The sequence below is a fragment of the Rhinoraja longicauda genome, chromosome 11 (genome assembly GCF_053455715.1).
Source record: "Rhinoraja longicauda isolate Sanriku21f chromosome 11, sRhiLon1.1, whole genome shotgun sequence".
Taxonomy (NCBI): Eukaryota; Metazoa; Chordata; class Chondrichthyes; order Rajiformes; family Arhynchobatidae; genus Rhinoraja; species Rhinoraja longicauda.
In genome coordinates, this window is record NC_135963.1 from 14,670,058 (window position 1) to 14,682,406 (window position 12,349).

The window sequence follows — 12,349 nt, forward strand, 5'->3', positions numbered from 1 at the left end:
TCTCTTAAACTTTGGGATAGTCCCAGCCTCAATTACCTCATCTGGTCGCTTGTTCTGTACACCCACCACCCTTTGTGTGGAAAAAGTGACCCCTCAGATTCCTATTAAATCTTTTCCCCCCTCACCTTGAACCTGTCCTCTGGTCCTCAATTCCCCTACTCTGGGCAAGAGATTCTGTGCATCTGCCCGATCTATTCCTCTCACGATTTTGTACACCGCTGTAAGATCACCCCTCATCCTCCTGCGCTCCAAGGAACAGAGACCCAGCCTACTCAACTTGGTAGGTATATAAAATGACGAGAGGCATAGATAGGCTAGACAGTCAAAACCTTTGTCCCTGGGTGGGATTGTCCAACATCCGGCAGCATAGCTACAAGGTGAGAGGGGGAAAGTTTAACGGAGATGTGCTGGCCATGATTTTGTGCACACAGTTGTGAGGGCAGGGAATACATTGCCATGGTGGCAGTGGAGGCAGATACGACAGTGGCCTTTGGGAGGCTTTTAGATGGGCACATGGAAGTGCAAGGAATAGAGGGATAGAAAACATAGACATAGAAAATAGGTGCAGGAGTAGGCCATACGGCCCTTCGAGCCTGCACCGCCATTCAATATGATCATGGCTGATCATCCAGCTCAGTAACCTGTACCTGCCTTCTCTCCATACCCCCTGATCCCTTTAGCCACAAGGGCCACGTCTAACTGCCTCTTAAATATAGCCAATGAACTGGCCTCAACTACCTTCTGTGGCAGAGAATTCCACAGACCCACCACTCTCTGTGTGAAGAAATGTTTTCTCATCTCGGTCCTAAAAGACTTCCTCCTTATCCTTAAGCTGTAACCCCTGGTTCTGGACATCCCCAACATCGGGAACAATCTTCCCGCATCTAGCCTCTCCAACCCCTTAAGAATTATATATGTTTCTATAAGATCCTTATATGTTTCTATAAGATCCATCTCCATATAAGGATATGTATCACGTACAGGCAGATGAGATTGTGTTCGGCACCAACGTAGGGCGGAGGGCCAGTTCCTGTGCTGTTCTGGCCTGGCCTACGTTCTCTCACTTATTGCTGCATTCCTAAACCTGTGTGCATTTGTCTTTCTCATTCTGTCCCTTGTTCCCCGCTGCATTTTTCTCTGTGTGATTTTTGGCAGAATGCCTCATTGGTGTACACAATATCTTTTACTCTTAGGCAGCTACATCAGTACAATCCACACGAATGAAATAAAAAATGGAACCGTGCCCGTGGAGTTTGAGAATGTCAGTCCATCGCTCACCTGTGTTTACAGCACGACGGTTCTCAGTGGGAATCTTCTGAATGGGGCCTTCTTCAGACTTATCGTCCGAGGTGAGGCACTCCTTAAATCTAGCAAATGGCTGCATATTAGGCCTGGGAGCATCATGGTAACGACACGGATCATCAAGAAGCATGAGTTCAAATCTTACCGAGGTAGTTGAGCGAATTCTGGGCCTGAACACGCCGGAGTTTGGAAGGATGAAGGTAGCATTGAAACCTACTGAATAATGAAAGGCCTAGATAGAGTGGACACGGAAAGGATACATACAGTCATGGGAGAATCTAGAACCAGAGGGCACAGCCTCAGAATAAAAGTACATTCCTTTAAAATGGAGATGAGCTGGATTTCTTCAGCCAGAGGGTGGAGAATCGGTGGAATTCATTGCCACAGACTGCTGTGGAGGCCGACATTGGGTATTTTCAAAGCAAAGATTGGCAGGTTCTTAATTAGCAATTGAGTCAAAGGTTACGGGGAGAAGGGTTGAGAAGGAAAAATAGATTAGCCACGATGAAAAGGTGGAGTAGACTCAATGGGTCGAATGGCCTAATTCTGCTCCTATGGACTAATTCAATTTAGTTAATTAAATACGTTCTGGAATGTATAATGGAATTTTAAAAACCATTCAGGTGTTTAAAAACTTAAATGAAAGAAAGTTGCATATAAATAAAAACTAAGATGGAGACACCAGGAACTGCAGATGCTGGAATCGTGAGTTAAACACAAAGTGGTGGAGTTACTCAGCAGGTCAGCCAGCATCTGTGGAAGGAATGGACAAACAACATTTCAGGTCGGGTTGACGCCCATCCTGGCCCGCCTGTTTTGTTGAATCAGTCCAGCATTTTACGTTTTGCTATAAATTAATAACCAATTGTTTGAAAAATCTGGCTTTGATTGAATAGAATAAAATCTGATTTCCTCACGGCCTATATTTGCCTAAAAAAAAAATTGATTTTATTAATACCAGTACAGATTTTACACTCAATTAACAGTCTCCAGGCTAAGTATTACAGAAACCCGACATGCTGCCACTCACTGATCTCACAGCTGAAAATTTCTTCACACTTTCACCATCAGAGGGTGCTAGAGACGGAAGAAACAGGCAGGGTATGGACGGCTACAGATCTGCCTTTGACAATGCACTTATTTCTGCTCACACATGACAAATGTCCTAATTAAAAAACAACTATCCTGGCATCCTCGAATTATATTGCTGCACTAAAACACTAAGTTACAGGGTAGATAAATATCACCAATTGTAATAATTTCACTTCTGATCTCAGGTACCCCTGGTGGTGCCTAGTTTGTTTTGAATAATTTAGTCAAAATTACCATAACTGCTGCTAACATTTGCAGTTTTTGGTGAAAACTCACCTTCAGTGCATCTTGAGATTACGCGGCTTTTGAGCTGGTGTAGAAAGAGGCGATGTTCATAAGTTCTAGGAGCAGAATTAGGCCATTCGGTCGAAGTCTATTCCACCATTCAATCGCGACTGATCTATCTTTCCCTCTCAACCCCATTCTCCTGCCTTCTCCCCTTTATCCCTGACACCTGTACTAACGTGGGGAAGTGGGGCCTACCCATGTTTGTATGCAGGCCTTTTGAGGAGATTTTTAAAAATTATATTAATTCCTTTGGTTAATATGGGGAGTTTGTTTTTTTAAAGAGCTCGGACCGTTGTTGCTATTGATTAGTTATGAAACTGGCTACCGTGCCATAATATAATTATTTATCCTGTAGTTCTGCATTTTACTCGAAAACTATTTTCAGTCAGCAAAAATCGAGTTGTTCACAGGTGCTGGAACGGTCATGAGAAGTTCTTGGAAAAATTCAATGAGTTCTTTAAAATAACCCACACTCCGCAGGAACCATCATTGCTACCGCTACCCTGTCAAGCTTTGTTCAAGGCTCCAATAATATAATAATAGGAGTGGGGAGAATTAACGTGGATTTTGGAAAGTAAAATCAAGTTTGACTGATTTGAAATATTGTACCTAGCAGCACAGATAAGATCACGCAAGTGTAGGCACTTAATGCTTAACCTTTCTTCATAAAACAAACTGAGCAGGCCCGGAACCAATCTGATTCACCTTTGTTAATTCCCTCGGGTATAAGTAATTCATTCCTTAGAGTGACCAGCACTGTGCGTAGTGTTTCACCTGAAATGTAAATATATTTTGTGTCCGATTTCATGGAAGAACACACAGTAAGCTTACCAGATTGGAAGTGCAGGTTGAGAGAGAATGAGGAATACAAAGATGCCGGCAGAAGTAAAAATGTGGCATTGTCGGAATTAATGGGACAGAACGCTGCTAAATCCCCAGACTTGGTGAGCTCCATCCTTGGCTTTGAGGAGGTGGCTATAGAGATAATGCATACACTGGTTGTCATCTTTCAAAATTCTTTTTACTTTAGAATGGTTCCTATTAATTGAAAGGCAGCCATTGTAGGAAGGATGAGAGAAGCCGAGAAGTTATGGACCAGTTAGCCTGACATCAGCAGTAGCGACAATACTGAAATCCATTATTTAGAAAGTGGTAGTTCGCCTTGAGACTTTAGATTTTAGACTTTAGAGATACAGCGCGGAAACAGGCCCTTCGGCCCACTAAGTCTGCTCCTACCAGCGATCACCCCATACACTAGCACTATTCTACACACTAGGGACAATTTGCAATTTTACCAAAGTCAACTAACCTACAGACCTGTACGTCTTTGGAGTTTGGGGGAAACCGGAACAGCCGGAGAAACCCCATGGGGTCACAGGGAGAAGGTACGAACTCCGTACAGCAGGGATTTGTGGAAAGGAAATCAATTTTTGACTAATCTGGACATTCAGACTAGTAGCTCAGATAAAAATGGCCCAATTCACATGGTGTTCTTGGACCTTCAGAAAGACTTTGATAATGTACCACACAAGAGACGGTAAAGGAGCATGGAGCATTATTGCATAAAATAATAAAGTGGATTGAGGATTCATTTATAAGAAAGATAAACAAAGAGTAGAAATAAATAGGTCATTGTTAGGTTAGGAGGTTGTGAATTAATGGGACAGGCAAGGCATGGATTGGTGCTGGAGTTCCAACTGCTCACTAGTCTATTCAGTGTTTTGGATGAGAGGAATCAAGTGTAACATATGCAAGTTTGCTGATGAAAGAGAGCTCTGCTAATATGGGCTGTATGAAGGATAAAGAGAAGCTTTTATTGATAGACTAATGGGTGGAGAATTCTGTTACTTACTCCTACTATTTCTTATGTTCATATCACATTTCTTGAAACTTGCGTCCTTGATCTAATTTTAAGTTGTCTAACCTGACATCTGCTAAGGTGGGTCATTGTCAGTTTTGCATAATTATTCTCTTATGGTGCATTTTGAGATGTTTTGCTACATTAAAGGCACAAGATAAATGGAAGTTGCCACAACTATTTAAAATTTATTTGTGTACATTCTTGCTACAATTTTCTATCATAGAAACACACAGAAAAAATAGTTGCAGGACTAGGCCATTCGGCCTTTCGAGCCAGCACTGTCATTTAATATGATCACGGCTGATCATCCAAAATCAGTACCCCGTTCCTGCTTTCTCCCCATATCCCTTGATCCTGTTAGCCCTCAGAGCTATATCTAACTCTCTCTTGAAAACATCCAGTGAATTGGCCTCCACTGCCTTCTGTGACAGAGAATTCCACAGATTCACAACTCTCTGGGTGAAAAAGTTTTTCCTCATCTCAGTCCTAAATGGCCTACCCCTTCTTCTTAAACTGTGACCCCTGGTTCTGGACTCTTCGAAAGTCGGGAACATTTTTCCTGCATCTAGCCATAATTATCATTATGTAATTCCTACCTCTCAGTTTTGAAGACAACATGTTAAGTAAATAAGGTGATACACAATTTATTTTTCAGTCTGAAGAAGGGTCTTGACCCGAAACGTCACCCATTCCTTCTGTCCAGATATTGTGCCTGTCTCGCTGTGTTCCTCCAGCATTTTGTGTCTATCTTCAATTTAAACCAGCATCTGCAGTTCCTTCCCACACATATATATTTACTTATTTGATTGAACATTTTCTGGATCATGAGTGGTCATTGGATATTGCTTTAATATTGTTCTAACACTTTTGTGTTATGTTACAGCTTGCCCTGATAAAAAATGGGGTGCATCGTGTGACAAAACCTGCCCTGAGTGCCTGAATGGGGGTATCTGTCACGAAGGTGCTGGGGAATGCATCTGTGGCCCTGGATACACAGGAGAAAACTGTGAACTGGGTAAGGGGAAAAAAGTGTTTAACATTGAGCAGAACTTGATTCCATAAATCAGGTGTCCGTGTGGAATTGATTTGCTGACTTTTATATTAAGGTGCACACCATTCCTTAAATGAAATCAATGTAGGCTGACTTCAGTTCAGTTCAAAGAGAGACAAAATGCTGGAGTAACTCAGCGGGGCAGGCAACACCTCTGGAGAGAAGGAATGGATGATGTTTCGGGTCGAGACCCTTCTTCAGACAAGAAAAAGGGTCTCGACCCGAAAGGGTCTCACCCATTCCTTCTCTCCAGAGATGCTGCCTGTCCCGCTGAGTTACTCCAGCATTTTGTGTCTGTCTTCGATTTAAACCAGCATTTGCGGTTCCTTCCTACACATTCATTTCAGTTCAGTTCATTGTCACGTGTACTGAGGTACAGTGAAAAGCTTTTGTTGCATGCTATCATGTCAGCAGATAACTTTTAGTGCAAGGTAAAGCCAGCAAAGTTCGATCAAGAACAGTCTGAAGGTCACCAAAGCCTTAAATGTCCTATTTGCCTCACATTAAACCCCAGACACTGATCCCACAGAGTAATAAAGCCATCTAAAAGAGTATGATTCAGTCAAATTCATTCACTGGTCATGGGTGAGGCAATAGACGTACTGTTTCAGCTAAAGGTGCTAATTTCAGTAACACTGACCTACACACTGAACATGCATCATCTAGCAAGTATCAATCACCATTCAAGAAAAATCGTGGTTTGTTAAGGAAGTAAGAAAACCATAATAGAAAAGGAACTACCTACACAGTCAACCCGCTGAGGATAAGGAAATAAGAGACGGGCTACATTGACATCGTTTCAAAGGGAAAGTGGGAAGATAGGGACGGAGATTAAAGATAAGATATTCAGGCTCAGAAATAGAGCAAGTCAAGTCTAGGTGGCTTAATGGGGATTGGAAGCAGAGGAAGCTTTGGATGCAGTTGAACGGTGGATCTCAGTCTTTGTGAAGAGAGTACTTCTTGTCTGGACTCCTGGGACAAGCTGTAGAAGGACACCGTGGATGAGCAGGTAGGAAGAGTGTAAGAACTTGGTCGTTAATAGATAAAATAAATCGTGTAATCCCTGGAGTCCAGGATGATACTGACACAGTGTGTATTAGGACGATGTCGGTGAAGATCAATGGAACACCATATGTCTCAGTCAGATATGAAGATAAGGAAATCAAACTGTAGGCAAGAATACCCAAGTGTACACTGTTGAAATCTGGAGTGAATGCTGAAGGCAGAGTAAGAGAAGAGGGTGTGGGGAGGGAAAGGGTGGGGGAGAGAGAGAGGAGGCAAGAGATGACGCAGAAAGGTTTGACTGTGCTGGGAGCATCAATGGTGGAGTTAAGGGAGTAGCTGCAGAGGTATGGTGGTCCATGTTATTTAGAAGCTTATCTTGGCCGTAATCATTTTCAGAATCTTAAAGGCTCACCATTTTGTTTTTAGTCTGCGAAGAAGGAAAATTTGGTCGCAATTGCCAAGAAGAGTGTAAATCGCAGAGTTCCTGCAGCGGTTACAGGTTCTGTCTGCCCGATCCCTATGGCTGCTCTTGTGCTGCAGGTTGGCATGGGAGGAAATGCAATGAAGGTAAGTGCAGAAAACAACATTCACTTTAAAGAAGTGCCTTGAAGTTTCTTATGCTGTGGAAGGATTCAGGATGCGTAAAGTTAAAAGTATCTGTGGAATTCATTGCCACAGATGGCTGTGGAGGCCAAGTCAATGGATGTTTTCAATCAATAGTCAATAGTCGTTTATTTGTCACATACACATAAATGTGTAGTGAAATGAAACATTACCCGCAGTTCAACAATAAGACCAATAAAAATAATCAATAAAAATGCAATAACACATACAATCATAAACCAACACCATAAACCAACACCAAACAAAAAGAAACATCCATCACAGCGGAGATTGACAGATTCTTGATTAGTAAGGGTGTCAGGGGGTTATGGGGAGAAGGCAGGAGAATGGGGTTGAGAGGGAATGATAGATCAGCCATGATTGAATGGCAGAGTAGGCTTGATGGGCCGAATGGCCTAATTCTGCTCCTAGAAGTTATGAATTTGTAGAAAATTGGGGAGGTGAAGTTTTGGAATTGTACGACATTGTAACAAACCAAATAGCGTGCTTTTATTGTAGAAACAAAGAACCACAGATGCTGGTTAAAGAAAGACGCTACGTGCTGAAGTAACTCAACGGGTTAGGAGGCATCTCTAGAGAAAATGGATAGGTGACATATCGGGTTGGGATTATTCTCAGACTACCTGAGCTCTGAAGAAGGGTACCGACCCAAAATATCACCTATCCGTTTCCTGTAGTGATGATCCTGACCTGCTGAGTTACTCCAGCGCTTTGTGTCTATCAGCGTGTTTTTAGTTTTTTTGACCTTATTAATCTAATGCATTGCTAACCAGGGTCCCTTGTTTTTCCGGTCACAAACCTGAGGACGTCATATTACAATTGTCCAAGATGTTGGTGAGGTCGCACTTGGAGAATTGTTTTCCGTTTTGGTCAAACTGCGGTGGGAAAGAAGCCATTAAGCTGGAAAGAATGCAGAGAAAAATTAGGAGCACAGTGCTAGGACTCAGGGGCCTGAGCTAAGGGCTAGGACTTAACTCCTTGGAGTGTGGGATGATCTCATGGAGGTGCACAAAATCATGAAGGCAATAGATCAGGTGAATCCACAGTCTTTTTCCCAAGGTAGGGAAATCAAGAATAGAGGTTTAAGGTAAACATAGAAACATAGAAACATAGAAAATAGGTGCAGGAGGGGAAAGGTTTGATAGGAACCTGAGGGTAAACACACAGGGGGGTGGGGTAGATGGATCGAGCTACCAGAGGAAGTAGTTGAGGCAGGTACAACAACAAGGTTTCGACAGGTACATGGATAGGAAAGGTTTAGAGGGATATGGGCCAAATATGAGTAAATAGGCCATGCTTAGATGGGGCTTCTTGGTCGGCATGATCAAGTTGGGTGAATGGGCCAGCTTTCGAGCTGTATGACACAATGACTCTATGACTTTAGTACTAACCTTATTTTGTCCTGTTAACATCGAATGAGGCAGGATTTTGAGCTGCCTCACCCCATCCCAATGATAGTACTGATCAGGTGAAAGATACTCAGACAGTAAGGATACAGTGCTATGAAAACCAGGCTTTCCCAACCTCTGTGGCATCTGACAAACAAAACCATAGGGGACGAGGAGGTGGGGGGGGAGGTGGAAACAGAAGCCCAGTGATACTTTATCTTGCCTCATTGCTAAGGTGCCCCTCTGACTGTCTTGTTCTGAGAGCAGGCGAAGCATTCACTTGGCGCTCCGACTACTGCTTCCCTGACATTTGAACCCGGGGATCTGGCTGTTCCACCGGGTCAAAGGTCAAGAAAGTTTCCTCTCACTCAAAATACAGTTCTGTCGCTGCAAAACCCGGCGTGGAAACAAAAAAATTTTTATTGAGTAAATTGGAAAGCTATGGTACAAATGTCAATATCCTGCAAAATGAATCAGCAAGTTACATTGTCCAAATCTGCTGGAAATGAGCCGGGCCGGCAGAGGAAAGGGTCGTGATTGAAGGCCAGACATTAGTTGGGTGGGATTTTGATAAGAATAATGGCGACGAATCCTGTCAGGAACGCGGCCTTCTGCTGCCCGGCATCCAAGCCAACTCTTTTCACAGGATTAACTGTCAAGCGGTTGGCACCTTCAATGCATGCTCTCGCCAAAAACTGTCTGCTGAGTCTAGATTAAAAGGCAATCTGCTCGGCCTCAGTGAAGATTAAATGCAGTTAAAGATTAACTGTTGATCTAGCTTTTCAGGTTAGAAGTCAAACTGAAGTTACACCTGTTCCCTCAGGTAGATAGGAAAGATCCGATCACAATTTTGAAGAAGCACAGTGGTGTCCTGGCCAATATTTCTCCCTCAATCAGCGTTATTTGAGTACACGATCTGGACAGTATCAAATTGTTGGTTGTGGAAGGCAGCCACGGGCAAATTGGCCGATGTATTTCCCACTGTTTTTCACAGAGACTCGAGATCAGAGCACTTAATTGGCTGTAAAGCATTAGTGATGTCCTAAGGGAGATATCACATGCGGCCAGGCCATTTTCACCTGCCAGAGAAGAGGGGGTGAGGAGGTCTTACCAGTATTATCACTGCGCTTAAAAGAAAAATGCTTACTGTTACAACAATGGTAGGATTTCCTTCAATGTAAGTACGGATCTCCACTGGCCATTGGAATGGACAAACCCAAAAGTTGCTCAGGATGGTGTTTTGTACTGTAATCACCTCTGATCCAAATTCAAAGAGAACAGACAAAAAAAAACTCAGCAATTTGCTAAAATCTCGAATCTTAGATTCAATTAATTATTGTAAAAAAATCTGCACAGCTGATTTCAGCAAAAAGGAATTGAATGACTAAATCAAAATGTAGAACTAAAGAACTCTTATTTGATGCTTGGCACAATCTCATTGGGCTAAAGGGATTGTTTCCGCACTGTATCTCTAAACGAAATAAAATTGTGAAGGAGAATTGGACTGGATGCAATGTTTTTGGGTGGCAGAGATCTTCCTTAGAGCGCCAGAGACCCAGGTTTGATCCTGACTGCGGGTGCTGTCTGCACGGAGTTTGCACGTTCTCCCCGTGACCACATGGGTTTTCTCCAGGTGCTCTGGTTTCCTCCCGCATTCCAAAGATGTACAGGTTTGCAGGTTAATTGGTTTTGGCAAAAATAGTAAATTGTCCCCAGTGTGTAGGATAGTGTTAGAGTACAGGGATCGTCGTTGGGGTAGACTCGGTGGGCCGAAGGGCCAGTTTCCACACTGTATCTCTAAACTAAACTAAACTGCTGATGCTGGTTTATACCAGATATTCACAAAGTGCTGCAGTACAATGGTTCGATGGTGTTTTGTTCTCACATGTGCGAAGTGCAAATGCACAATGAAATTATTTTCTTACGAACAGTCCAGTAGAGTATTGCCATACCATCCACAATTACACCCATCCCTGAACAGAAATAGTCTACTGAGCTCGCATACAAAAGGTGCCATGTTTTGGCGCCATTTTTCTAAGTTCAGTCATCGCCCCAGTTGTTATGAGCGGTGCCTGATTCAGGCAAGCCTCAGGCTGCTGTAGGCCGCCAGCCATCACCTGCCTTGGTCGACCAGCAACCAGCGTCCTCTCCTCGCTCTTCTATCTTTGTGCCTCAGTAACTCAGCGGGTCAAGCAGCATCTCTGGAGAAAAAGATAGGAGAGGTTTTGGGTCGGGACCCTTCTTCAGAGTCTGAAGTGGGGCTCTGACCCGAAACATCACCTATCCTTTTTCTCCATAAATGCTGTCTGACCCACTGAGTTACTCCAGCACTTTGTGTCTTTCTTGAGTAAATGGTTTGCAATGGCCTTCCACAAGCTGTCTGATTCATCCAAGAAAGTTCTCTAAATTATCACTGGATGTGATGTGCATCTGGCTCCTCAGATCAAGTCGTTTGTGCTCTATCCCTGGATCAGAGGTGAGCCCAATTGCAGACCAGGAGGTCAGGTGTATTTCCAGGCCATTTCTGGCTTCAATATTGCAGTGAGCAGGTGCAGAAACAAGCTGAAACACGGAAAGCCATCAACAAAAGGCATTCGCATTCAGACCAGCAATCCCATTGATACCTGTGGAACTGTACTCAATGCTTGGGAAATTAATCTTTAGTGACCAGGAAATTGTGATTTCAGGCAGCAAATTATTCTATCGCTCGACCTAATTAAATGATGTTCTCAAGTTTGTAGCCCTGGCACCTATGGACCTGAATGTAGGCTGAAATGCCACTGTCAAAATGGAGCAAGCTGTAATCGATTCCATGGGTGTAAATGCCCTGCAGGATGGCATGGCCTGAACTGCGAGAAATCAGGTACCAGACATTGTGTGTGAATATGCATGTACAGAAATGTGTATCACACCTGTACCTGACTTTCATTGTATATCTGTATCCATGTGTATTTCCAGGGATGTGTATGTGTTGCATGTGCGGGCATAGATATATGCATGTGTGTTTCCAGGGATGTGCATTTGTTGCATGTGCGTGTTTGGTGCAGGCATAGATATATGCATGTGTGTTTGTTGGTATTTATATATGTGTAGTCATTTTCTTCTGATGGTTGGTCGTTTGTTCCAAGGAGTACCTTCATTAACAAAATGGGTTTCCCTTTGCTTCAGTTTGAGGCTCTCGCCACACAGAAAAGCAAACAAAGGCTTTCCACTGTACCTCTGTACACGTGACAATGTCAAACCAAACCAGAACTAAAACTAAACCTGCATTAATAATATGAGACTTAAATAATCCTAATTCACCCATCAGTGCTCACCATTCCATAATTGACTTGATAATTTTAACATAAATTCTTGTCAATGGGATGAAGTCTTTCTGAAAAGAAAAAAATATATATATATATATATATGCTTCACAAAATGCTGGAGTAACTCAGCAGGTCAGGCAGCATCTCAGGAGAGAAGGAATGGGTGACGTTTCGTGTCGAGACCCTTCTTCAGTCTGACCCGAAACGTCACCCATTCCTTCTCTCCTGAGATGCTGCCTGACCTGCTGAGTTACTCCAGCATTTTGTGAAATACCTTCGATTTGTACCAGCATCTGCAGTTATTTTCTTACACTATATATATATATATATATATATATATATATATATATATATGCTTGGCAGTGTTTGGGTTTGGTTAACAAAGCTCTGGACTAAGAATTTTGTTGAGGACATAGACAGCGAGGAAGTT

At 42.9% G+C, this 12,349-nt stretch overlaps 1 protein-coding gene across 2 annotated transcripts in view; it reads left to right on the forward strand.

Moving 5' to 3' along the window:
• tie1 (tyrosine kinase with immunoglobulin-like and EGF-like domains 1) overlaps positions 1-12,349 on the forward strand; it is a 69,109-nt gene that overhangs the window by 17,520 nt on the left and 39,240 nt on the right. For both annotated transcript variants that reach the window (XM_078407922.1, XM_078407923.1), the window contains exons 4-7: positions 1,194-1,349; positions 5,427-5,558; positions 7,026-7,166; positions 11,346-11,474. In XM_078407922.1, coding sequence (XP_078264048.1) covers positions 1,194-1,349; positions 5,427-5,558; positions 7,026-7,166; positions 11,346-11,474 — 558 coding nt within the window. The remainder of the gene's footprint in view (positions 1-1,193; positions 1,350-5,426; positions 5,559-7,025; positions 7,167-11,345; positions 11,475-12,349) is intronic.